We start from the raw sequence: 23,593 nt of genomic DNA, 5'->3' as shown, positions 1-23,593 counted from the left end.
GGGCTACCATACTTTTTACAAAAATGGCAGGATCAAACACAGATGTGTTGAATTCTCTTCCATTAAACTCGCTAGCACAAAATAATGGTATTTTAGTTTGTGTATACTGATAGTACATATTGTATTAGAACAAAGGAACAAACCTGGCCTGCTGCAGTGCCCCCAAGCTTCTTGGAACATCCTCTTCAAGGGGGCTCCTTGGTGCGGTGAAGAGGCTCTTGGTCTGAGGAATTAGACTTTTCGGTCTCCTTCGTTTGACCGAACCTAATTACCCCCAATCCCCCCTTCCCTATCCCATCCTCCCCATTCCCCCTATCCTTCCCTTTTCCCCATCCCGTTTGTAGCCTCTGGGGTCCTCCCCTTTGGCATTATGGTTTCTAGGTGGGGGGGGGGGGGAAAGTGTGCTGGGGTTCATCCCATTTTGTGGGGTTCCTCGGGAGTGAGTGTAATTTGCCATGGAATCTTGATCATCTGGAGGTGGCCTGCTCCCTTCCTGGATTTCCAGGAGGTGGGGCGGGGTGTCCTGCAGGTGACGGGTGCATCTCCAGAGGCTGCCTGTCGGTGTTGGGTTCGTGGCGGTGCTCCCTGATGATGCTGTCTGGGGTCATTTGTTAGACTTGGCTAGTATTTTTACCGCCAAGTTGTATGTCATCCTCATAGCGCTTCTCTGTATTACATGTCTCCTTTGGCATTTGTGATCATTTGTGATTCCTTCAGCACTTTACAGGCCGTTAAACAATTTGATTCCCCTCGTCCATTGGTTCTTTGTATTCAACTTTGGTTGCGCTGTGTGGCTAGCAAAAACAAAGATGTCATTCTCTGTTGGGTCCCTGGACACGTTGATGTGCAAGGGTATGAACAGGCGGATGCTGCTGCACAGTCAGCTGTATGCGATCTTCTGGTGTCCTATAGAGGTATTCCATTCAGGGATTATTTTACAGTCCTCTCTGCCCATCTTCGCGGCCATTGGCAACAATGGTGGTCGAACATGCACCATAACAAATTGCACTCTATTAAACTATTTTTAAGTTTGTAGGCATCTTGCCACCATTGCCGTACTTGGGAAGACTTTCTCCTGTCTCTGCACTGGCCATACTCGCCATACCCATGGGTATCTCATGGAACGTCACCCTATTCCTCTCGGAGGTATGTCAGGTCCCTATTTTGGTTCTTCACTTGTGGACTGTGCTTTACCAGTGAGCTTGCAGGATTTATCTCTACCGATGCCGCTGCCCTACCATTCTTACCTTCTCTTCCCTTCTTGCAGACAGCCCTGCCTTTAACTTATGATCACTTTTTGACTTTGTCAGCAACTTCTTTACTATATGAACTTTGACACACAACCCCTAGCATCCCTTCCAGTCCTTTTCTCCCCTCACCTCTGATCCCCTCTCCACCTAGCTGTTTATAGCCCTGGCACTATTTTCTGCCCCACAGTGCTGCATGACCCTTGTTGGTTTAGCGCTTTGATTATAATAATTCTTGGAACATCCACTCAACACCTGTCTTCCCAGCCTTGCCCACTAAGCACATGACAACCCTGCCTGAATGTATTACATAAAATGCAATTTTTTTGGTTGCATTTTGTATTTGATAGTTTGTGGTGAAATGTATCAATAAGAGTCCTTTGCAGTCTTACTCATATGCTGACACTGTGCCATTCCTCTAGAATCCCTCAAGTGCATGGAATGTTTTAAAAAATTATGGTGAATGAGTAGTTATGTGCAATATTATCCTGGTCTTATCCTTTTATTCAAAGTATAGATGCTTTTTGTATAAAAAAACAATCACTTATTAAAATTAATTTAATAAGCAAAACAGTAACAATTAGTTGGCCTTGCTCTTAAAATTTCTCTTCAATAATGTGCCTGAGAGCAAACTTGAAGAGCTGTGCATTTGCTGTCTGAAGATGGCTGCTATTCTGAAGATCATCATTGGTCTTTGAATTTCCCTCTGTTACTGTAGTTTCCTGGACACTGTAAGAAAATATGACAATTACAGGCAAGTACTAATGAACTAATATTTATATTGCAGTAACCCTCCATTTATTTTGAAGTGCCGAAATTGGGTTTGGTTTCATTAAAGGCAGCTTCTCTTGTGGGATGGTGGTGGGTGATATATATTTCAACTGTCCAATTTATCCTGTTGGTGATATTGTTTAGATGTTGGGACAGAGCAGAACTCTCCTGCCTGTATTTCAAATCTTTTGTGGTTCACATTTCTTGTTAGGGAAGACAGGATAGCAAATTCTATGTACACAGAGTCATAGCCTTGGCAAAGGATTTGAATAAACCATGGCTTAAGCCAACAAGCAATGAGAAAAACAGCAGTGAAACCCTCAATACAATGTTTTGTCCATGACTGGACTATCAGGTATACAAAAACACACAGATACATGGCCTTACAAGGCAAACAAGCACTCTGATGTCAAGCTCAGTAGAAGTGACAAGCAAGATCTTGAGTAGACATAAACAATATGCATATTTTAAATGCTGATGAGCAGAGGGTTGAGGGAGGCACGGGTGTAAGTTCATATGAAATACGTACAATATTGTTATTGCATAAATCATGTACAGTATGCACAATAGGACCTGCAAGAGTGTACATTCTATGGGTTTGTTCAGTAGAGTCAGATAGTCCATAGTCCATGGTGTGCACATGTAAACTGCTGTGAAAGATGCATGCATTGCTGATTTTGTCTATCCTGTAAGCATATTTGTGTTCTTGAAGGTGAGTCTGAAGGTCATGCCCTATCTCACAGATATACACCTTACTAAATCCTTCATGCACATGCTGTGAACCCCTACCACAGTGGTACTCTTTGTGAGATCTTTTGTGATTTTGTTGGTAATGATAGCAATATCCATGTTGCCTTTGGGCAACATGAATATTGCTGTTTCCTGAGAGTGGTGTGGATGAACAAGGCTTTTCTTCTGAAAGAGGTGAATTGTAATGGGATTTAAGAGTGGTGAAGTGTCGTTGGTGTTTTTTGTTCCTTCAAGAAATTCATTACAAAGCCTGAGGGTGTGGAGAAAGAGATGATGACTGCATTTACTCCTCGTCATTTTCATTTGGGGATTTTCTGTAAACCCTGTTTGTGAATGTTCCCTTCCATTCTGAGGGAAAGTGTTAACAAATCATCCTTTTCTTCCTCAAGGTAAACAATGGTGAGGTCTGCTGAGTTAAATGTATCCTTAAATTGAAGATTAAATTGTCTAGACACAATGATCAAGACATCGTTGACATAGCCATGTGATGCATGGGATGTTTACTAAACACTCCCTCAAAGATCTAAAAAAAGAGCACTTCAAGAACATCACATGGCTATGCTGATGTCTTAGTCACTGTCCCTAGACACTTTAACCTTCACCAGATTTTAAGCACAAGCTACACTTAGTAGAATCCACTATTCAGTTTATCATGCTGGAAGAAAAGGATGACTGGTTACCCTTTCTTAACATCCTCTTCATCAAGGAAGAGACAAATACAGAGTTTAAAGAAAATCCAATAAAAATGGCTTTACACTATTATTTTTCCCACCAAGACCCCAAAACTAAACAAATCCTGAGGGGGCAGAGGAAGAAACCCGCAATTCCTCCACACCCTCTGGATTTGTAATGAAGTTCTTCTTGAACAAAAACACATCAAGGATGCTTTTTGTGTCCCCAAGTTCCCATTCAGCTGCTCTTACTCCTCCACACTACTCCCACTGAAACTAACACTGATTGTCATCTTATCCTCCCCACAGGACTGGTTCCTTCCACTATCACTGTTACCTTCCAAAGAAAAATACATGGACATTGTTGTCATAGCTAGCAAAAACCATAAGAGATGTCACTAGACCTCACACACCAAACTATATTACTGCTAAAGGGGTTTACATATGGTGTGGAGTACAGATACACACTCCTTTATCCAAAACCCTTGGGGCCAGTAGTGTTTCGAATTTCAGAATGAAAGTGGGGTCTAGGGCAGCATCCCATAATCAAACATTAACTCTGCAGCAAAAAACGTATGAATACTCACATTAAGCGAGATAAATAAAGACTACAAATATTACTACATTTTATTTATAGAGTAATATATTGATGAATGAAATACAGTGGACCCCCGCATACCGTACGCATCGCATACCGTTCAATCCGCATACCACTCGCTTTTATCGCAAAAATTTTGCCTCACATACCGCCCAAAAACCCGCTCACCGCTCTTCATCCGAGACGCGTCCAATGTGCTCCCTTAGCCAGCCTCACATGTGCCACCGGTGGCATTGTTTACCAGCCAGCCTCCGCGGTAACATCCAAGCATACAATCGGAACATTTTGTATTATTACAGTGTTTTTGGTGATTTTATCTGCAAAATAAGTGACCATGGGCCCCAAGAAAGCTTCTAGTGCCAACCCTACAGCAATAAGGGTGAAAATTACTATAGAGATGAAGAAAAAGATCATTGATAAGTATGAAAGTGGAGTGCGTGTCTCCGAGCTGGCCAGGTTGTATAATAAACCCCAATCAACCATCGCTACTATTGGTGGTACAGCTGCTGCTGCTGCTGCTGCTGCTGCACTGTCAGCTGCTGCTGCTGCTGTAGCACCATCAGCTGCTGCTGCTGCTGTACCACTGTCAGCTGCTGCTGCTGCTGTAGCACTGTCAGCTGCTGCTGCTGTTGTACCACCGTCAGCTGCTGCTGCTGCTGTAGTACCGTCTGCTGCTGCTGTAGCATCGTCTGCTGCTGCTGTAGCACTGTCAGCTGCTGCTGCTGTTGTACCACCATCAGCTGCTGCTGCTGCTGCTGTAGTACCGTCTGCTGCTGCTGTAGCATCGTCTGCTGCTGCTGTAGCACTGTCAGCTGCTGCTGCTGTAGCACCATTGTTGGTGTGGCTTATTGAGAATACCAAGAAACAATTAACCCCAGAGGATTTTCCATCCAGGATAACCCAAAAAAGTCAGTGTCATCGAAGACTGTCTAACTTATTTCCATTGGGGTCCTTAATCTTGTCTCCCAGGATGCAACCCACACCAGTTGACTAACACCCAGGTGAACAGGGAAAAATGCCTGGAACTAGTGCTCATATTGGTGAATTTAAAGCCAGCAAAGGTTGGTTTGAGAGATTTAACCCTTTGAGGGTCGACAGGCCCTCTCCGAAACTCGTTCTCAGGGTCGACCAAATTTAAAAAAAAAAAAAAATTATTTTCTCTTAGGAAAAGATAGAGAATCTTTTCCCGATCATAAAGACACCAAAAGTTTGAAATTTGATAGAAAACTTACGGAATTATGCTCTCGCAAAGTTAGCGGTCTCGGCGATGTTTACGCATCGGCGATTTTGCCCACTTTGAGCCCCATTTTCGGCCAATTTCCCTGTACTAGTCGACAAAAAACATGAATATTTCGCTAGAACTCGATTTTTTATATCGAATGGGTGCAAGAAACCACCCATTTATGAAATTCAACTATCCAGTACAGTGGTCAGAATTTAGCAATTTTGCCAATTTCACACAAATTTCAAAAGATGCCAATTTCAGAATAGGGTCCAGAATAAGCAAGAAAGACATTCCTGGCACTAAAATGACATTTTCTCTAGTCATTAGTCATGTCTCAAGGCCCCTCTTATATTCTTTTGCTTTCCACTTTGAATTTTTATTCTCACAAAAATTATAAGATTTACTGTTATGCAGACTACTGCATTAGTGTAAAAAATGGTATAAATATTATTGGTGCACTTGTGAAAGAATATTAGACTCGCCAGTTGATGTGTATTGCACGCTTGGCACGATTTGTTTACTTTTGAAGTTTGGTAAAAATCGAACATTTCTGCTACTTTGAGCTCAATTTCAAGGCACCTTTCATTGTAAAACCAGTCAAAATCATCTCAATTTCTGTAACATGTCTTCCATTCTATAAAATGAGACCAAGAAAACTAGAATACAACAATAAATACCATACGAAAATACACTGCAAAGTCGCTGATTTATTCCAAAAAAAATGGTCAAAGTTTTTTTTTTCTCATTATGCACTGTGTGCTGCAGGATTTTTTTTAGACTGTGCACACTGACCACATAGACCCATTCTTTCATATGAAGGCCTACCAGCTTTCTCCCACTAGATTTGAGGCCGCTAGAATTTATGTGTACTAGTACGTCAAAAACCCCTACGCGTAAGACGTACTAGTACGACCAAAACCCTCAAAGGGTTAAGAATCGTAGTGGCATACACAGTGTGATAAGGCCTGTTCTGGAAGAAAATGCCAAACAGGACCTACAGTACTCAGGAGGAAAAGGCACTCCCAAGACACACTGTCTCATCAGTCATTGCTGCATCTTCAATAAAGGTAAGTGTCATTTATTCTTCATTTAGTAGAGTAGTACATGCACAATATATATTGTGCATGTACTACTCTACTATTGTGCATGTATCCTTCTCTTTGTGTGTAGGAAAATGTATATTCATGTGGTAAAATTTTTTTTTCATACTTTTGGGTGTCTTGCACGGATTAATTTGATTTCCATTATTTCTTATGGGGAAAATTCATTCGCATACCGATCATTTCGCGTAACAATCAGCCCTCTTGCATGGATTAAAGTCGCTATGCGGGGGTCCACTGTAATGAGATAATTATAGATCAGGAACATGATTCTCAAGTGATGAAACAGCACTATAACAGATGGCATTTTTAAAGACTTAACTGATCACACTTTTTCACCTGTGTTCACAGTGTCATCATCATTATCACTACTATTCTCATGCTTATTTGCATTTAACACCATTTCTTTAAATCATAAACAGTGGTAGTTCCAACACCATATTCTTCAGTAAGACGCTGCACTGACACACCACAATCAAGCTTCTGCAGTAACTCTACTTTGTGTGTTATTGATAACATCAGATGCTTCCTCTTCTTTTTCTCACTGTTACCCATAGGGGTATCTACAGCTCTTTTTGACATTTTCACAGTGAAATTAAACAGTCACAAAATAAAAAAGCAAAAACAAAATAAAGTGGAACCTCGGCTTACGAACTTAATTCGTTCCGTGACCGTGTTCATATCCTGATTTGTTTGTATGCCGAGTCAATTTTCCTCATTTAAATTAATTGAAAGGCATTAATCTGTTTCGGCGGGATTCCTGCTCTCAGAGGCAGGAAAAATACACTTCAATATAACGCTAATATCAACTCTACGGCTTATTTATCTATCACCACTGATCTAATATGACATAATAAACAATATAAATAACACAGAAACTTGATATATTCTCTAGAATGAATAGAATATGTCATTATGTGACAAGTGGAGGCGGCCATAACCACTCCCGCATTGTTGTGGTATTCACTGCCATCTAGTGATGGCCTTTCGAAGCCGTCTATTATTATAATTATATTATTAAAGTACATTTTTATATTATTATTATATGTATTATTATTATATTACATATTATATTATTATCATAATGGGGAAGAGCTTGTGGGGGTAAGGGGATGGAAGGTATTCAGGCTTAATTTAGAGAACTGGAACACAAATCCAATCCCCTAGATCAAGAGCTCCTCACCATGTACATACTAATAATAATAATAATTATAACAATAATAATAATACAATAGTAATAATAATAATAACAGTAAGGAGAAACTTCAAAAGGCTGCCAGTAGTTGGCAGCACCATCAGCAAAACATCGATAACCACTACTTTTCACCTGTCTAGACTTAAGTAACCTATAGGTATTAGGTTAAGTCTGCCCAAAATGCCTTGGCATGATAGTGGCTTTCTGTGCTCCAATCATATTATATGTAAACACACACTGTAACCTTTGCAAAGAAATAAATATTTTGCTTATTTATTTCTTTAAGGAACCTCCCTCGAGGAGGAAATACATATCCTGAAGCTTTGTTCGTATCCAGAAGCAAAAAATCGACTGAATGATGGTTCGTATCCTGAAAATTTTGCATGGTGGGGGTGTTCGTAAGCCTAGGTTCCACTGTATCAGCGAAAAGCAGATGCACGTGTGAACACTACATGTGCTGAGACAACTGACACCTGCCACTCTGGCTGTCAGTGACTGGTGTTTCACACTCCACGAAAAAATTTTGGTTTTTGAAACTTTTCGAATTTCAGAATTTTGGATAAAGGAATGTGGACCTGTATGTAGTAAGGTATACATTGGTGAAACAGGGTGTGACCTTCAAACTCACTTGCAACTCACAAGATCAATACGTGTGTTGTTCACTGCCATTTACACTCGCACATCATGGAGTATAGAGCAGGACAACAATTATATCAGGAGGCTGAAACTGGATGCTTCTGGAAGCAAAAGTTATACATTTATGACATTATAAAAAATATATGTAAACATTAGCAGATTCTACTGTGAATGCTGTACATGGGTTTTTTTGTTCAACACACTGGCTGTATCCCACCAAGGCAGGGTGACTAAAAAGAAAAATGAAAGTTTTTCTTTTTAAATTTAGTAATTTATATAGGAGGTGTTACTAGCCTCTTGCTCACAGCATTTTAGTTGCCTCTTATGACACGCATGACTTACAGAGGAATATTCTTTTCCATTACCCATGGAGATAAGAGGAAATAAAGAACAAGAACTATTAAGAAATCAGAAGAAAACTCAGATAGGTATGTATCTATATGCATGTACATGGAAGTACAGTATGACTTAAGTGTAAATAAAAGTAGCAAGATATACCTGGTGTCCCACATGTTTATGACAGAAAAAAAAAAAAGACACCAGCAATCCTACCATCACATAAAATAATTACAGATTTCCATTTCACACTCACTTGGGAGGAGGGTAGTATCTCCCTGGGTGGTTGCTGTTTACCAACCTACTACCTAGGTTGTACATGGTTCATATAATAAAAATATTTCATATGGGCCTCAATCCATACCTCCTCCAACCCCCTGCTCATTGGTATCTGCAATATGCATATTGTTTCCTCATAACCTCAGGCTGCTTATTGGCATTATAAGACCACATACCTTTGTTTCTGTATGGTACTTGATAAAGTCCAGTTTTGGGGAAAATGTCATAATAAAAATTCACATCAATTATAAGTGGCCACAGTGGTGCCTATGCTAACCTTCCTATGGTGTATAAATATACCTAGCTGGATGAAATTTATTGTAGCCAGCTGGCCCAGTGGCTAATGCGTCGGTCTGGAGTTTTATGAGACTCTGACCGTGGGTTCTATCCTGCCCATGGTATGATTTATCAATTATAAGCCTATTTTTTTTTGAGAAACTATTCCCCACCCCTATGTACTGAGTGAAGCCTGTCCCACAAGAAAGTCTGAACAAAGTTCCTCTACAAATTGTGTATTTTTTCTTGAATACAGTAGGGCCCCACTTATACGGCAGGTTAGGTTCCAGGCTACCGCCGTAAAGCGGAAACCGCCATAAAGTGGAACACTTTTTTTTCCACTTATAAATGCATACAAACACTAGATAACAAGTTTACACTAACATATATTAAGTTAGCAATGGAACCAGGCATCAAAAAACAATAAAAAAGTACAATACACACATAGTGCACTCATTACTTACCTTAAAATATTTATAGTCTTAATCTAGGGTGAGACAAGTAGTATTTATTGTAAGAAATCAAGTGTGGTATGTATAATAGTCAGCCAGGCTACCATACCAGGCCACATAATATTCTATTACATTTAAGCATCCAAGAGCGATAAAATGCATATACAGTTTACTCATTACTTACCTTAAAATATTTGTAGTCTTAATCTAGGGTGAGACGAGTAGTATTTATTGTAAGAAATCAAGTGTGGTAAGTATGGTAGTCAGCCGGGCTACCATACCAGGTCAACCCACCCACACATCCCAGAGCGATAAAATGTAAATACAGTTCACTCATTACTTCCCTTAAAATATTTGCAGTCTTAATGTAGGGTCAGGAGTAAGTAAATGAGATAAAACGAATAAATGAGAGAGAGAAAGAATGAGTGCATGAGAGGGGACAGGCGCAGAGTTATGTAAACAAACCAGGCGAAGGTAAGTTTTGTAAACAAAAAAATTGTACACATCTGGTTTGTGTACAAGTTACATTGTGTACAAGTTGTCTCTACATTGATACAGTAGAATAAATAAAGAAGAACACTCCCAGTCTCATGTAACATCATTTTGAGAAGAAATGACGCTCTGAGTGAAGGCAATGGAAATAAGTTACTCTGACTTTTTTGGGTTATCCTAGGTTCTCTACACATATGCTGTTATGTATGATAATCTATGTAACTATTTGTGTATACCTGAATAAACTTACATACATACGAAAGGAATAATTTTCTACAGTTACCCCCAGTAACACATTTTCTCTTATGTTAGATTAGAGAAAATGTTATTCTTGGCATCACTTGTACAAGTTATCTGGCTAGCACATCTCATATTTATATTTATTTATTCTATTGTGGGGTGTATTTATCATCTTATTAGGTTATGTATCGTGTTTATTATATAATTTTGAAAAAAATATCATGGATGGATTAATGAAAATGTGTATATTAACGTAATATACGACATTTAATGAGACTCAGTGATTATTATTATTATTATTTCTAATATGGCGTCACTTGTGCAAGTCGTCTGCTACCACATCTCACGTTTATGTTTATTTATTCAACTGTGGGGTGTATTTATCATATTTATATGTTATGCATCGTGTTTATTATATAATTTTGAAAAAATATCATAGATGGATTAATGAAAATGTGTATATTAACGTAATATACGACATTTAAATGAGACTCGATGATTATTATTATCATTACTAATATGACGTCTGGAGACATGAGACACACTTACTGATTTTAATGTGTACCTGCATGCCAGCACAGTATGTAAGTTTATTTAGGTACAGGTATACATAAGTATAATTATCAGAGTATATATAAAATATGAAATAACTTTTAAAAACACTTGAAATTTTGGAGTTTCCAGACAAAATGGAGACTTAATGCTTACGGATCTCACAGAGAATGTAAACAAACCGGGTGGGGCGCGGTGACCGTATTAGAAAGTCAGGTGGGGGGAGCCATATAGCGAGTTTTGGTCATAATTTGAAATGACCGTATTAGCGGAACGCTGTAAAATGAAACGTCGTAAAGCGGGACCCTACTGTACACAGTGTTAAGTTTCTATGTAACGAGTTGTTACAATATCATCCAGACACAAAGCAGAGCAAAACAAAAAGAAATGCACAGTCAAACGAGTTATTACAATATCATCCAGACACAAAGAGCAAAACAAAAAGAAATGCACAGTCAAACGAGTTATTACAATATCATCCAGACACAAAGCAGAGCAAAACAAAAAGAAATGCACAGTCAAACTAAGATAATCAAATGGATTATAATTAATGGTGAGAAGAATGCTGTATACAGTACTGCTTGTTTTCTCCTAAAGAATATTTATATTTATTCCTCTTAAATTATATTTTGTGATACTCACCTTAATTCTGGAGTAAAATTAAACAAATCTAACTGGTGAAGATGCTGCTTTCCCCGTCCCTGAATTGGGACAGTAGTAGGTGCACCTAATGGAGAAGAATGATCTTGACTAAATGGAGCAATAACATCCTTTAATTCCAGTTCTGTAGTTGTCAGTGCCTGTTGAAGATATGTTTTAGTGTGTAATGAATATTAAATAAACTAAGAAATGGAAATGACAAACAGCAAAGTAATGGAAACATAGAAATTATGTAAATAAAAAAACAAGACCTCTTCTAGGGCTCCTTGATGTGGTGAAGAGGCTCTTGGTCTAAGAAATTAGACCCTTTGGTCTTCTTCCTCAGACCGAACCTAATTACCCCCCAATCCTCCCTTCCTTATCCCATCCTCCCCATCCCCCCTTTTTTCCCTTTCCTTCCCCCTTCCCAACCCTCCCCTTTCCCCATTCCGTTTGTAGCCTCTGGGGTTGTCCCCTCTGGCATTACAGTTTCTAGGTAGGGGGAAGTGTGCCAGGGTTCATCCCACTCCGTGAGGGTCCTCGGGTGTGGTGTAGTTTTCCATGGAATCTGGATTATCTGGAAGCATCCTGGTCCCTTCCCAGATTTCTGAGAGGTGGGTGAGGTGTCCTGCAGGTGACGGGTGTATCTCCAGAAGCTGCCTCTTGGTTCTGGGAGGTGGCAGCCAAAGGAGGTATGCTTTGTGGTAGGTTTCTGACCGCCCTCTCTTTTGTCCACCGAGGTGGCTCAGTAGATGTGAGGTTGCTATTCTGGAGTGCTGGTTTACTAGCATGAAGGGTAGGGTATGGCATGGGGTCCACGCTGCATCTGCACTGCTCACAGTCTTGAGGTTCTCTTGAATGAGAGGGGAAACTTACAGCCCTTTCATGCCTTCTAGTGACTGCCCCTCTGTGGACCCCAGTGGAAATAACTCACTTTGACTTTTTTGGGTTATCCTAGGTTCTCTACACATATGCTGCTATGTATGATAATCTATGTAGTCATTTTGTACACAAAAAGAATGAGGTAAATATGAGTTTATGTGATGACCTGACTGAATGACTTGACTGAATGACCTGACTGACTGAATGACCTGACTGACTGAATGACCTGATTGATTGAATGACTTGACTGACTGAATGACTTACTGACTGACTTGACTGACTTACTGAATGACTTAAAGTTCGACTTTTTCACTGAAGAGGACCCTGAAATGGTGTCTAGAGCAGCTGATGCTTTACTCTCAATTGTATAATGTACTGTAGGGTAAAATAGAACAGAAATCCCTTACAGAACATATGCACACTCCAGTACAACCATCGACTTTAGCACCAGTACCTCTACCATCCACATCAGCCCAGTAGGGTCACAACATAAGTCTCCACCCTCCACAATCATCCACAAACAACAGCACCCACAATATAGGGTAAGAAATATTATTATTTCTGTTGCATTTGTAATCTTATGCAATAAAAACAACATAATACATCACGACAATGAACTACAATTACATATTCACTTTTATTTTTGTAGGATCTGTTGGTCTAAAAAAAAAGTTGTTTGACTTTTTGGGGGCTCCCAGGAACATAACCCTATTTTCCCCATAAGTTCTTTAGTTTGTCTAACATGGTTTTGCCTAATACGGCATTTTCAGGAACGTAACTACTGTATTAACCCCTTGACTGTCGCGGTCGTATATATACGTCATAGGAGATACCGTGTTTGACGTATCTATACGCATAAATTCTAGCGGCTTCAAATCAAGCAGGAGAAAGCTGGTAGGCCCACATGTGAGAGAATGGGTTTCCATGGTCAGTGTGCACCATATAAAAAAAAATCGGGGAGCCAGTGGTGCATTGTGGGAATGCCATTTCAGTCGTCCTTTTTCAGCATGTCTAGCGGTAAGAAATATGTGACTCCCCAGCAAATCTGGGACTCTTCTCTTCCCAAGCGATGCTTTAACACAGATGGAAGTGTCAATGAAGATCAATTTCATGATTTCGAGGAGTTTGAGACCAAAAGCAATGGAGGAGGAGGAGGAGGAAGAAGAGGAGGAGGAGGAGGAAGAAGAGGAGGAGGAGGAAGAAGAGGAGGAAGAAGAGGAGGAAGAAGAGGAGGAAGAAGAGGAGGAAGAAGAGAAAGAAGAGGAGGAAGAAGAAGAAGAAGAATACGTAATAATATGTTCCCTTGAAGCATGAAAAACAGTTCACCCATGACAGTGACAAGATAAGGGGAGATAACATCTGATAAGAGCTGACGTTTGATGAGCATAAATGAGGGTGGGGGAGGGTGCAGCTGATAAGAAAAGATTAGATGACCATCACCCTGCTTTGTTTTTGCTGGTACACAAACATTTCTGTCCGCCAAGCTCCCTGTCTATCCGTCTAGCTCTCTGTCTCAGAGAGAGCCACAAGACTGTGTCATCATCACGTTTACTTACATCTTCAAGCAGAGTATAGCACTTTGTCTGGATTTTTGGGGTTATCCTAGGTAATTTACACTATGTATACTTGTATTTATGAGTACCTGTGAGACAGAGATAGACAGTCAGAGAGAAAGACAGACAGATTGAAAGAGATAAAATGAGGGAGAAAGATAATTAGATAGAATGGAGCGGAAGCAGCATCCGACCCCATTGTTTTGACAGGCGGTAGGGGGAGTGAGTAATGAGACAATATGTCATTTTGACAGCTGCCGACTCCTGACTCAAAACAATTATAAGCCACACACTTGCACACAAGAAAAGCTTGATGAATGAAGATAATAGCAGTTATATGAAAGTATGTAGTGACTATATATGTGTATATATATTACAGAAACCAGAAGGAAGAATGGAAGGCAGGAATGAAGGAAGGATGAGATGAAAGGAAGGAAAAAAGTAACGAAAGATGAAGGAATGTAGGAAGGAAGGTAGAAAAGGAATGCAGGAAAGGAATGCAGGAAGGAATGATGACACAACCATTTACCTAGGATAACTACATAACACAACTGCCTGCTAATACTTTGAAGAAAACTGCTCAGACGAGGTGTTTTGTCTTTGCACATAAAAAAAAAGCTTCCACAAAAATGCACACACACTGGTTTTATGTGTGAGGAATGTAAAACACCATTGTGTATGACACCATGTTTCAAAGAGTTACACAAGCTGCAGAACTTCTAGGAATATGTCCAGTGACTGTATATTGGTATAGTATATATTATAGAACAATAGCAATAAACAATTTTTTTGTATTGTTTGTTTTTGTAAACAGGTTTTGTAAACAATATATTGATAATTATGTTTGTGTGCTTATTGTGTTGTATACAACGAGTGTATATATGTACATTGCACCTTACTTTGGTCTCACAGGCCACATAAGTTATGTGAAAAAATAAAAGTGAAAAAAAAAAAAACAAACCTTCAAATACAAGTAAACCAAAGTATGGCAACCGCTGTTGCCATACGTGGCTCATTTACTGCAAACTTCATGCCTCTATATCTGGGTAAGTACTGATGGGAATTTTTTTTTTTGGACTAAAACAATCAGAAAAATAATCTTAACATTTTCATAAGAAAAAATAATTTTTTTTTTCAAATATTTTGCGACACCAGGAGAACTTCAGGATTGGGCCTTTCGACAGTCAAAGGGTTAAACGACAGTCTACTGCAACTGTATTTGTGTATACCTGAATAAACTTACTTACTAGTCTCTTTTTTTTTTCTTTCCTTCTTTTTTTTTCTTTAAAATAATAAGAAAGAAGTACTATCATCGTGGAGTCTTTGTTCTGCGATAACCCTCCTCCTCCCATGCCACTTTTTGTTACCGCATTCTGTTCTGACCCTGCTTCGTTACTGAACCATTCTCCAGACTCTTCCCATACCCCTCTACCTTCTGCTGGTGATACTTTGTCACCTCCTCCAGGTGCTCAGGCTTCACCCATTTCTTCTAGTGCCTCTGCCTCTTGCATGCCTTTAACTATGCGTCCAGCTTCCCCGAATATGGTGCAACAGTTTTCGGATTGCCCACCTACCTCAGGTCGGGCCGCCCGCGGAATTACGCCTAAACGTTCCAGACCATCTGCTGATGACGGTTCTTTGAAGTCTGCTCATTCCACCCAGAAAATGACCTACGCGTTACCCACTTTCTTTATGCACCATTTTTACAAGTATGCAGTAGACTGAATTCTTTTCCCTACAACCGATATCTCCAACTGATTATCTTTCAGACCATAGTATTGGTAAAGCTCTTTTATGACACGTTGGCCAAAATATATCCTCTCACGCTCTTCGAAGCGGTGCGCACATTGCTACAGTTCAGAATGCAGAACAAGTTCATGATCTTACTTCCACTGATAACATTCCTATCACAGTACACAAGTACACTACTCTCAATTCTTGCAGTGGTTTTACCACGTACCATTGTACAGTGTGATTTTCTGTCTTGGAGCAATTAGCCATTCAGGACCTACCAATTCTCGAAATGGATAGATATATCCTGCCTGTTTGAGGGTGGAGGTGCTTTCCTAGTAACATCGCTCACTTAACCTTTGACTGCAGTGAACTCCCGTCCTCTGTTTATATCATGGGCCATTGCCTAGAGGCCCATAAAGTGGTCCCTACTCTCCAACAGTGTCGAAATTGCTGGCACTTTGGACACCTCGATAAATGCATCTAGCAGTCTTTCCCCCAATTGTCTCAATTGCAATGAACCTCATCTTTTTTTTCCCCGCCAATGTCAGGTCTGTGTTAATGAATGAGAAATCTTTTGTCATAACCCTTTCAGGGTCCGTGCCGTAGATCTACGGCTTTATGTTTAGGGTCCAAACCGTAGATCTATGCCATGAGCTCAGCTCACTCTGATAAGCTGTGAGCAGTAAATCTGGGCCTAGATATGAGAGAATACATCTATGTGGTATGTGTGCACCACATAAAACAAATCCTGCAGTACACAGTGCATAATGAGAGAAAAAAAACTGACACCGTAATTTTCGATTAAAACAGTGAATTTGCAGTGTTTTTTTGTATGTTTTTTATAGTTGTATTTGCAATTTCTTGGTCTCATTTGATAGAATGGAAGATATACTACAGAAATAGAGATGATTTTGATTGGTTTTAGTACTGGAAATGGCTTGAAACTGAGCTCAAAGTAGCAGAAATGTTAAATTTTTTCCTATGTTCAAGAGTAAACAAATGACCTCACAAGTCTAATACATGACAGCTGGTGGGTCTAATATACATTCACAAATGTGGTGATATTATTTATACAATTATTACAGTATTGCATAACAGTAAATCTTCTATTTTTTGGTTTGAATAAAAATTCATTATGTGAATAAAAAATCAAAATGGAATTCATTTGTAAAGCCTAAAAACATACCTAATGAACAGAGGAAATGTTAGTTTAGTGCCAGGAATGCCTATATTGTTTATTTTGGACCCTATTTTGAAATTGGAATATTTTGAATTTTGCATTAAATTGGCCAAATTACCAATTTCCGGTCACTTTATTTTGTTGTGGAAACAGTTGACTTGGCAATTTCTTGTGCTCTATCGACAGAATAGAAGTAATACTAGTAAAATAGCTAAGAATTTGGTTGACTGGAATACTGTAATTGCCCTAAAATGGGAGTCAAATTCGGCAAAATCGCTGATGCATAAATATCGCCGACACATCAAAATTCGCGAGAGCATAATTTCATAAATTTTTCATCAAATTTCGTACTTTCTGTTTTATTACCTTCAGAAAAAGATTCTCTACCATTTCATAAGAAAAAATAAAAAAATTATTTCTTGAAAATTCTTGGACACTGGTGCACACTTTGAAATTTGGCCTCTGGACCCTGAAAGGGTTAAGGAGAGCGAAGGCTTTACTTTTGCAATGGCTGTCTCTTGGCTCTGCCTTCAGGGGAATCTTCCTCATGTTCCTTATTCTCAAGTAGCTAGGAGACCTCCAACCTTGGCGGTCCACCCACCTACCAACTCCTCCGGTGTCGTTTCTGCCAGGGTCATCCCCATCTCTAATTCTTTTGCGGTTTTACCCTCTGAAACCCCCACCTCCTTACCTATTCCTACCTCTACTTCTTCTAGCCTACTAGTTTCTCAGTCTGCAAGGCCTCCCATGCCTCCATCTTCTTCATGCCTATCACCTGTGAAGTTTAACCCCTTCAGGGTCCAAGGCCCAAATCTGAAGTGGTGCCCCAGTGTCCAAGAATTTAACAAAAAAAAATTTGTTATTTTTTCTTATGAAATGGTAAAGAATCTTTTTGTGAAGGTAATAAAACAAAAAGTACAAAATTTGATGGAAAATTGACGAAATTATGCTCTCGCGAATTTTGATGTGTCAGCGATATTTATGAATCGGCGATTTTGCCGACTTTGACTCCCATTTTAGGCCAATTACATTATTCCAGTCAACCAAATTCTTAGCTATTTCACTAGTATTACTTCTATTCTATCGATTGAGCACAAGAAATCGCCAAGTCAACTGTGTCAACTACAAATTAAAGTGACCGAAAATTGTTAATTTGGCCAATTTAACACAACGTTCAAAATATTCCAATTTCAAAATAGGGTCCAGAATAAACAATGTAGGTATTCCTGGAACTAAACTAACATTTCCTCTGTTCATTAGTTACGTTTTGAGGCTTTACAAATAAATTCCATTTTGATTTTTTATTCACATAATGAATTTTTATTCACACCAAAAAATAGAAGATTTACTGTTATGCAATACTGTAATAATTGTATAAATATCATGACCATATTTGTGAATGCATATTAGACCCACCAGCTGGCGTGTATTAGATGTGTGAGGTCGTTTGTTTACTCTTGAATATCGGCAAAAATTTAACATTTCTGCTACTTTGAGCTCAGTTTTAAGCCTTTTCCAGTGCTAAAACCAATCAAAATCATCTCTATTTCTGTAATATGTCTTCCATTCTACCAAATGAGACCAACAAATCGCAAATACAACTATAAAAAACATAAGAAAAACACTGCAAAGTCGCTGTTTTAATCGAAAAATCATGATTTCAGTTTTTTTTCTCTCATTATATACAGTGTGCTGCAGGATCTGTTTTATGTGGTGCACACATACAACATAGATGTATTCTCTCATATCTAGGCCCAAATGTACCACTCACAGTTTATCAGAGTGAGCCGAGCTCATGACGTAGATCTACGGTTTGGACCCTGAATGTAAAGTCGTAGATCTATGGGACGGACCCTGAAAGGGTTAACCCTTTGACTGTCGCAGGCCCCTTTCTGAAACTGTCATTCTATGTCGCAAAATATTTGAAAAAAAAAAAAAAATTCTTATTACCTGGAGTTTACCTGGAGAGAGTTCCAGGGGTCAACGCCCCTGCGGCCCAGTCTGTGACCAGGCCTCCTGGTGGATCAGAGCCTGATCAACCAGGCTGTTGCTGCTGGCTGCACGCAAACTAACGTACGAGCCACAGCCCGGCTGATCAGGAACTGACTTTAGGTGCTTGTCCAGTGCCAGCTTGAAGACTGGCAGGGGTCTGTTGGTAATCCCCCTTATGTGTGCTGGGAGGCAGTTGAACAGTCTTGGGACCCTGACACTTATTGTATGGTCTCTTAACGTGCTAGTGACACCCCTGCTTTTCATTGGGGGGATGGTGCATCGTCTGCCAAGTCTTTTGCTTTCGTAGTGAGTGATTTTCGTGTGCAAGTTCGGTACTAGTCCCTCTAGGATTTTCCAGGTGTATATAATCATGTATCTCTCCCTCCTGCGTTCCAGGGAATACGGGTTTAGGAACCTCAAGCGCTCCCAGTAATTGAGGTGTTTTATCTCCATTATGCGCGCCGTGTAAGTTCTCTGTACATTTTCCAGGTCGGCAATTTCACCTGCCTTGAAAGGTGCTGTTAGTGTGCAGCAATATTCCAGCCTAGATAGAACAAGTGACCTGAAGAGTGTCATCATGGGCTTGGCCTCCCTAGTTTTGAAGGTTCTCATTATCCATCCTGTCATTTTTCTAGCAGATGCGATTGATACAATGTTATGGTCCTTGAAGGTGAGATCCTCCGACATGATCACTCCCAGGTCTTTGACGTTGGTGTTTCGCTCTATTTTGTGGCCAGAATTTGTTTTGTACTCTGATGAAGATTTAATTTCCTCATGTTTACCATATCTGAGTAATTGAAATTTCTCATCGTTGAACTTCATATTGTTTTCTGCAGCCCACTGAAAGATTTGGTTGATGTCCGCCTGGAGCTTTGCAGTGTCTGCAATGGAAGACACTGTCATGCAGATTCGGGTGTCATCTGCAAAGGAAGACACGGTGCTGTGGCTGACATCCTTGTCTATGTCAGATATGAGGATGAGGAACAAGATGGGAGCGAGTACTGTGCCTTGTGGAACAGAGCTTTTCACCGTAGCTGCCTCGGACTTTACTCTGTTGACGACTACTCTCTGTGTTCTGTTAGTGAGGAAATTATAGATCCATCGACCGACTTTTCCTGTTATTCCTTTAGCACGCATTTTGTGCGCTCTTACGCCATGGTCACACTTGTCGAAGGCTTTTGCAAAGTCTGTATATATTACATCTGCATTCTTTTTGTCTTCTAGTGCATTTAGGACCTTGTCGTAGTGATCCAATAGTTGAGACAGACAGGAGCAACCTGTTCTAAACCCATGTTGCCCTGGGTTGTGTAACTGATGGGTTTCTAGATGGGTGGTGATCTTGCTTCTTAGGACCCTTTCAAAGATTTTTATGATATGGGATATTAGTGCTATTGGTCTGTAGTTCTTTGCTGTTGCTTTACTGCCCCCTTTGTGGATTGGGGCTATGTCTGTTGTTTTTAGTAACTGTGGGACGACCCCCGTGTCCATGCTCCCTCTCCATAGGATGGAAAAGGCTCGTTATAGGGGCTTCTTGCAGTTCTTGATGAACACAGAGTTCCATGAGTCTGGCCCTGGGGCAGAGTGCATGGGCATGTCATTTATCGCCTGTTCGAAGTCATTTGGCGTCAGGATAACATCGGATAGGCTTGTGTTAATCAAATTTTGTGGCTCTCTCATAAAAAATTCATTTTGATCTTCGACTCTCAGTCTGGTTAGCGGCTTGCTAAAAACTGAGTCATATTGGGACTTGAGTAGCTCACTCATTTCCTTGCTGTCATCTGTGTAGGACCCATCTTGTTTAAGTAGGGGCCCAATACTGGACGTTGTTCTCGATTTTGATTTGGCATAGGAGAAGAAATACTTTGGGTTTCTTTCGATTTCATTTATGGCCTTTAGTTCTTCCCGCGATTCCTGACTCCTAAAGGATTCTTTTAGCTTAAGTTCGATGCTTGCTATTTCTCTGACCAGTGTCTCCCTACGCATTTCAGATATATTGACCTCTTTTAGCCGCTCTGTTATTCTTTTCCGTCGCCTGTAAAGGGAGCGCCTGTCTCTTTCTATTTTACATCTACTCCTCCTTTTTCTTAGAGGAATAAGCCTTGTGCATACATCGAGTGCCACCGAGTTAATCTGTTCTAGGCATAAGTTGGGGTCTGTGTTGCTTAGTATATCTTCCCAGCTTATATCGGTTAGGACTTGGTTTACTTGGTCCCTCTTTATGTTTTTGTTATTGAAGTTGAATTTGGTGAATGCTGCCTCGTGACTAATCTCATTTTGCCGGTCTGGGGCTCCGCGCATACATGTCCGAACCTCAATTATGTTGTGATCTCAGTATATTGTTTTTGATATGGTGACATTTCTTATCAGATCATCATTGTTAGTGAAGATGAGGTCTAGTGTATTCTCCAGTCTAGTAGGCTCTATTATTTGCTGGTTTAAATTGAATTTTGTGCAGAGATTTAAAAGCTCGTGTGAGTGTGAGTTTTCATCAGAGCTGCCTCCTGGTGTTATTACTGCAACAATATTATTTGCTATATTCCTCCATTTTAGGTGCCTTAAGTTGAAATCCCCCAGGAGCAAGATGTTGGGTGCAGGAGCTGGAAGATTTTCCAGACAGTGGTCAATTTTTAACAGCTGTTCCTGGAATTGCTGGGATGTTGCATCCGGAGGCTTGTAGACTACCACAATGACTATGTTTTGGTTCTCGACCTTTACTGCTAAAACTTCCACTACATCATTTGAGGCATTTAGCAGTTCTGTGCAAACAAGTGACTCTGCAATGTACAGGCCAACCCCCCCCTTTTGCCTGTTCACTCTGTCACATCTGTATAGGTTGTAACCTGGGATCCATATTTCGTTGTCCAAGTGATCCTTTATGTGGGTCTCAGTGAAAGCCGCGAACATTGCCTTTGCCTCTGCAAGCAGTCCACGGATGAAAGGTATTTTGTTGTTTGTTGCTGGCTTTAGACCCTGTATATTTGCAAAGAAGAATGTTATCGGACTGGTGGTATTGTTGGTATTGGGGGGATTTTTTTCCGGCATTAGTATCTGTATCTGTTGGTTTGGAGTGGAGGCCATCGACTGTGGTTCCACTCCAGGAATGACTGGATTTGGTGTACGATTTCTGCCATTTCCTGCCAGTTTTTTTTCCTTCCTGGCACTAAAAAACCTCTCCCTCTTGAGTGGCTGTGGCTACCCAGGTTTTCCCATGGCCTGGATGTTTTGTATCTTTTTGTCCCCTTTAGATGGTATGCCTGGCAATTTAAGTTATAGCACAGTCTTTCCTGTACTGAAGAGGTACACAGTTCAGGGTGAAAAAGCTTACAGGAAGGGAGTTTGCATTTTCCTGTTGTCATATGGGCATGGCATTTTCTAGGGTGGTCATAGTTGCACGTCCCATCTGTTTTTCCAGATTTCCCATGCCAGCAGATACCGAGTGCATAGTATGTGCACAGGCTTGGTTTCCGTTTGCCTTGGGTTTCTGTGACTGTATTCCCTGTTGGTGCATGTTTCCCTGTCTTACTTCTATCCTCCCTAGCACCAACAATGGAGCTCCCACCAGTTGTTTTTGGTAATATATCCTCACTATTGCTAGTGGAGTCCTCTTGTTTACTATTTCCTGCAGTATTTCTAGTTTGCAATATTGGTTTTATCTTATCTTTGACTACACTTGTTTCCCTACTATGGCTCCTGTCCCCTATGAGGTCATTTATATGTATTCCTTCCTGCGTATAATTCCCGACTACCTGGACAAAATCTCCAGCTTCACCATTACTGTCTCCCAGGACAGCATCTCCAGCTTCACCATTACTGTCTCCCAGGACAGCATCTCCAGCTTCACCATTACTGTCTCCCAGGACAGCACCTCCAGCTTCACCATTACTGTCTCCCAGGACAGCACTATCAGCCCCACATTTACTGACTACCAGGACTTCATCTCCAGCCTTACAGTTTCTGACTACATGGCCAGTATCAAGGGCAGTACCATTCAGCCCAGACTTTTTATGTTCCCATCTGTTGTGGAAAGCTTCCAGGTTTTCTATGAAAGCAGCTTTGATGTTGACCTCTTTTAATACCCTTGTGATTTTAGTCCACAGATTTATCTCATTTGGGCATACCCAAAAACACTTCCCTGTTTTAATACTGCTTGTAGCTAGTTCTTGGATATCTGCACAAGGGGCATGACACCAATTTCCACAAAAATGACAATTTATGCATGTGGAAGCCCGTTTGTTTGACTGACCACAGACTACACAGAGCTTCATAATGATTTGAATGGTTGATTTACTGCAATTCTACTAGCAACCTCTTGAATATTCTATTAATAACCTCCTTATGAAGCTCTAGCTATTTGTATTTCTGTTTCTAACTGTTTTTGTATATTGGACAGCTTACCGTGCACGTTCCTGATATATATTTAATGTTTGTGTTTATAAGGGCGCCTACAACCCCATCCGTTTACAGTCTGCTTTATTGTCCAACGAAACCGTTTGAGACCAGTCAAGGGTTCGGACCAGTCAAGGGTTCGGACCAGTCGATCTGATCTGATCAGTGGGTCACTTATTTAAACCATAGTGGTCGGTGATTTGAGCTAACACATGAAGGATCTACTGGAAATTATCTACCCGAGTAATATGTGATTTGATTGATACAAAAGTATAACTTGCGTGTTGAAGAGCCGGTGACTGCTGGCAACTCCTACAATGACGAACGGTCGACCTCAACCCTTGTTTATCAATCGCTGTATCTAGCTTTTCTATTTTTTTTCTGTCTCCACCACAATAAATGCTATA

At 40.2% G+C, this 23,593-nt stretch overlaps 1 protein-coding gene across 7 annotated transcripts in view; it reads right to left on the bottom strand.

Annotated features, from left to right (window-relative positions):
- Window positions 1-1,791: 1,791 nt before the first annotated feature.
- Window positions 1,792-23,593, bottom strand: part of LOC128686145 (WD repeat-containing protein 18) — a 134,029-nt gene continuing 112,227 nt past the window's right edge. For 6 of the 7 annotated variants that reach the window (XM_070083339.1, XM_053772855.2, XM_053772857.2 and 3 more), the window contains 2 exons: window positions 11,463-11,620; window positions 1,792-1,976 (listed from right to left, as the gene is read on the bottom strand). In XM_070083339.1, coding sequence (XP_069939440.1) covers window positions 1,844-1,976; window positions 11,463-11,620 — 291 coding nt within the window. In that variant the 3' untranslated portion in view covers window positions 1,792-1,843. Of the gene's footprint in view, window positions 1,977-8,185; window positions 8,295-11,462; window positions 11,621-23,593 lie in introns of all 7 variants that reach the window. The other variant, XR_011391781.1, reaches the window with a different exon arrangement.

This window comes from Cherax quadricarinatus, chromosome 9, assembly GCF_038502225.1.
Source record: "Cherax quadricarinatus isolate ZL_2023a chromosome 9, ASM3850222v1, whole genome shotgun sequence".
NCBI classification, from domain to species: Eukaryota; Metazoa; Arthropoda; class Malacostraca; order Decapoda; family Parastacidae; genus Cherax; species Cherax quadricarinatus.
Note: the sequence above shows the minus strand (reverse complement) of the source record. Positions and strands in the feature narration are given on the sequence as shown.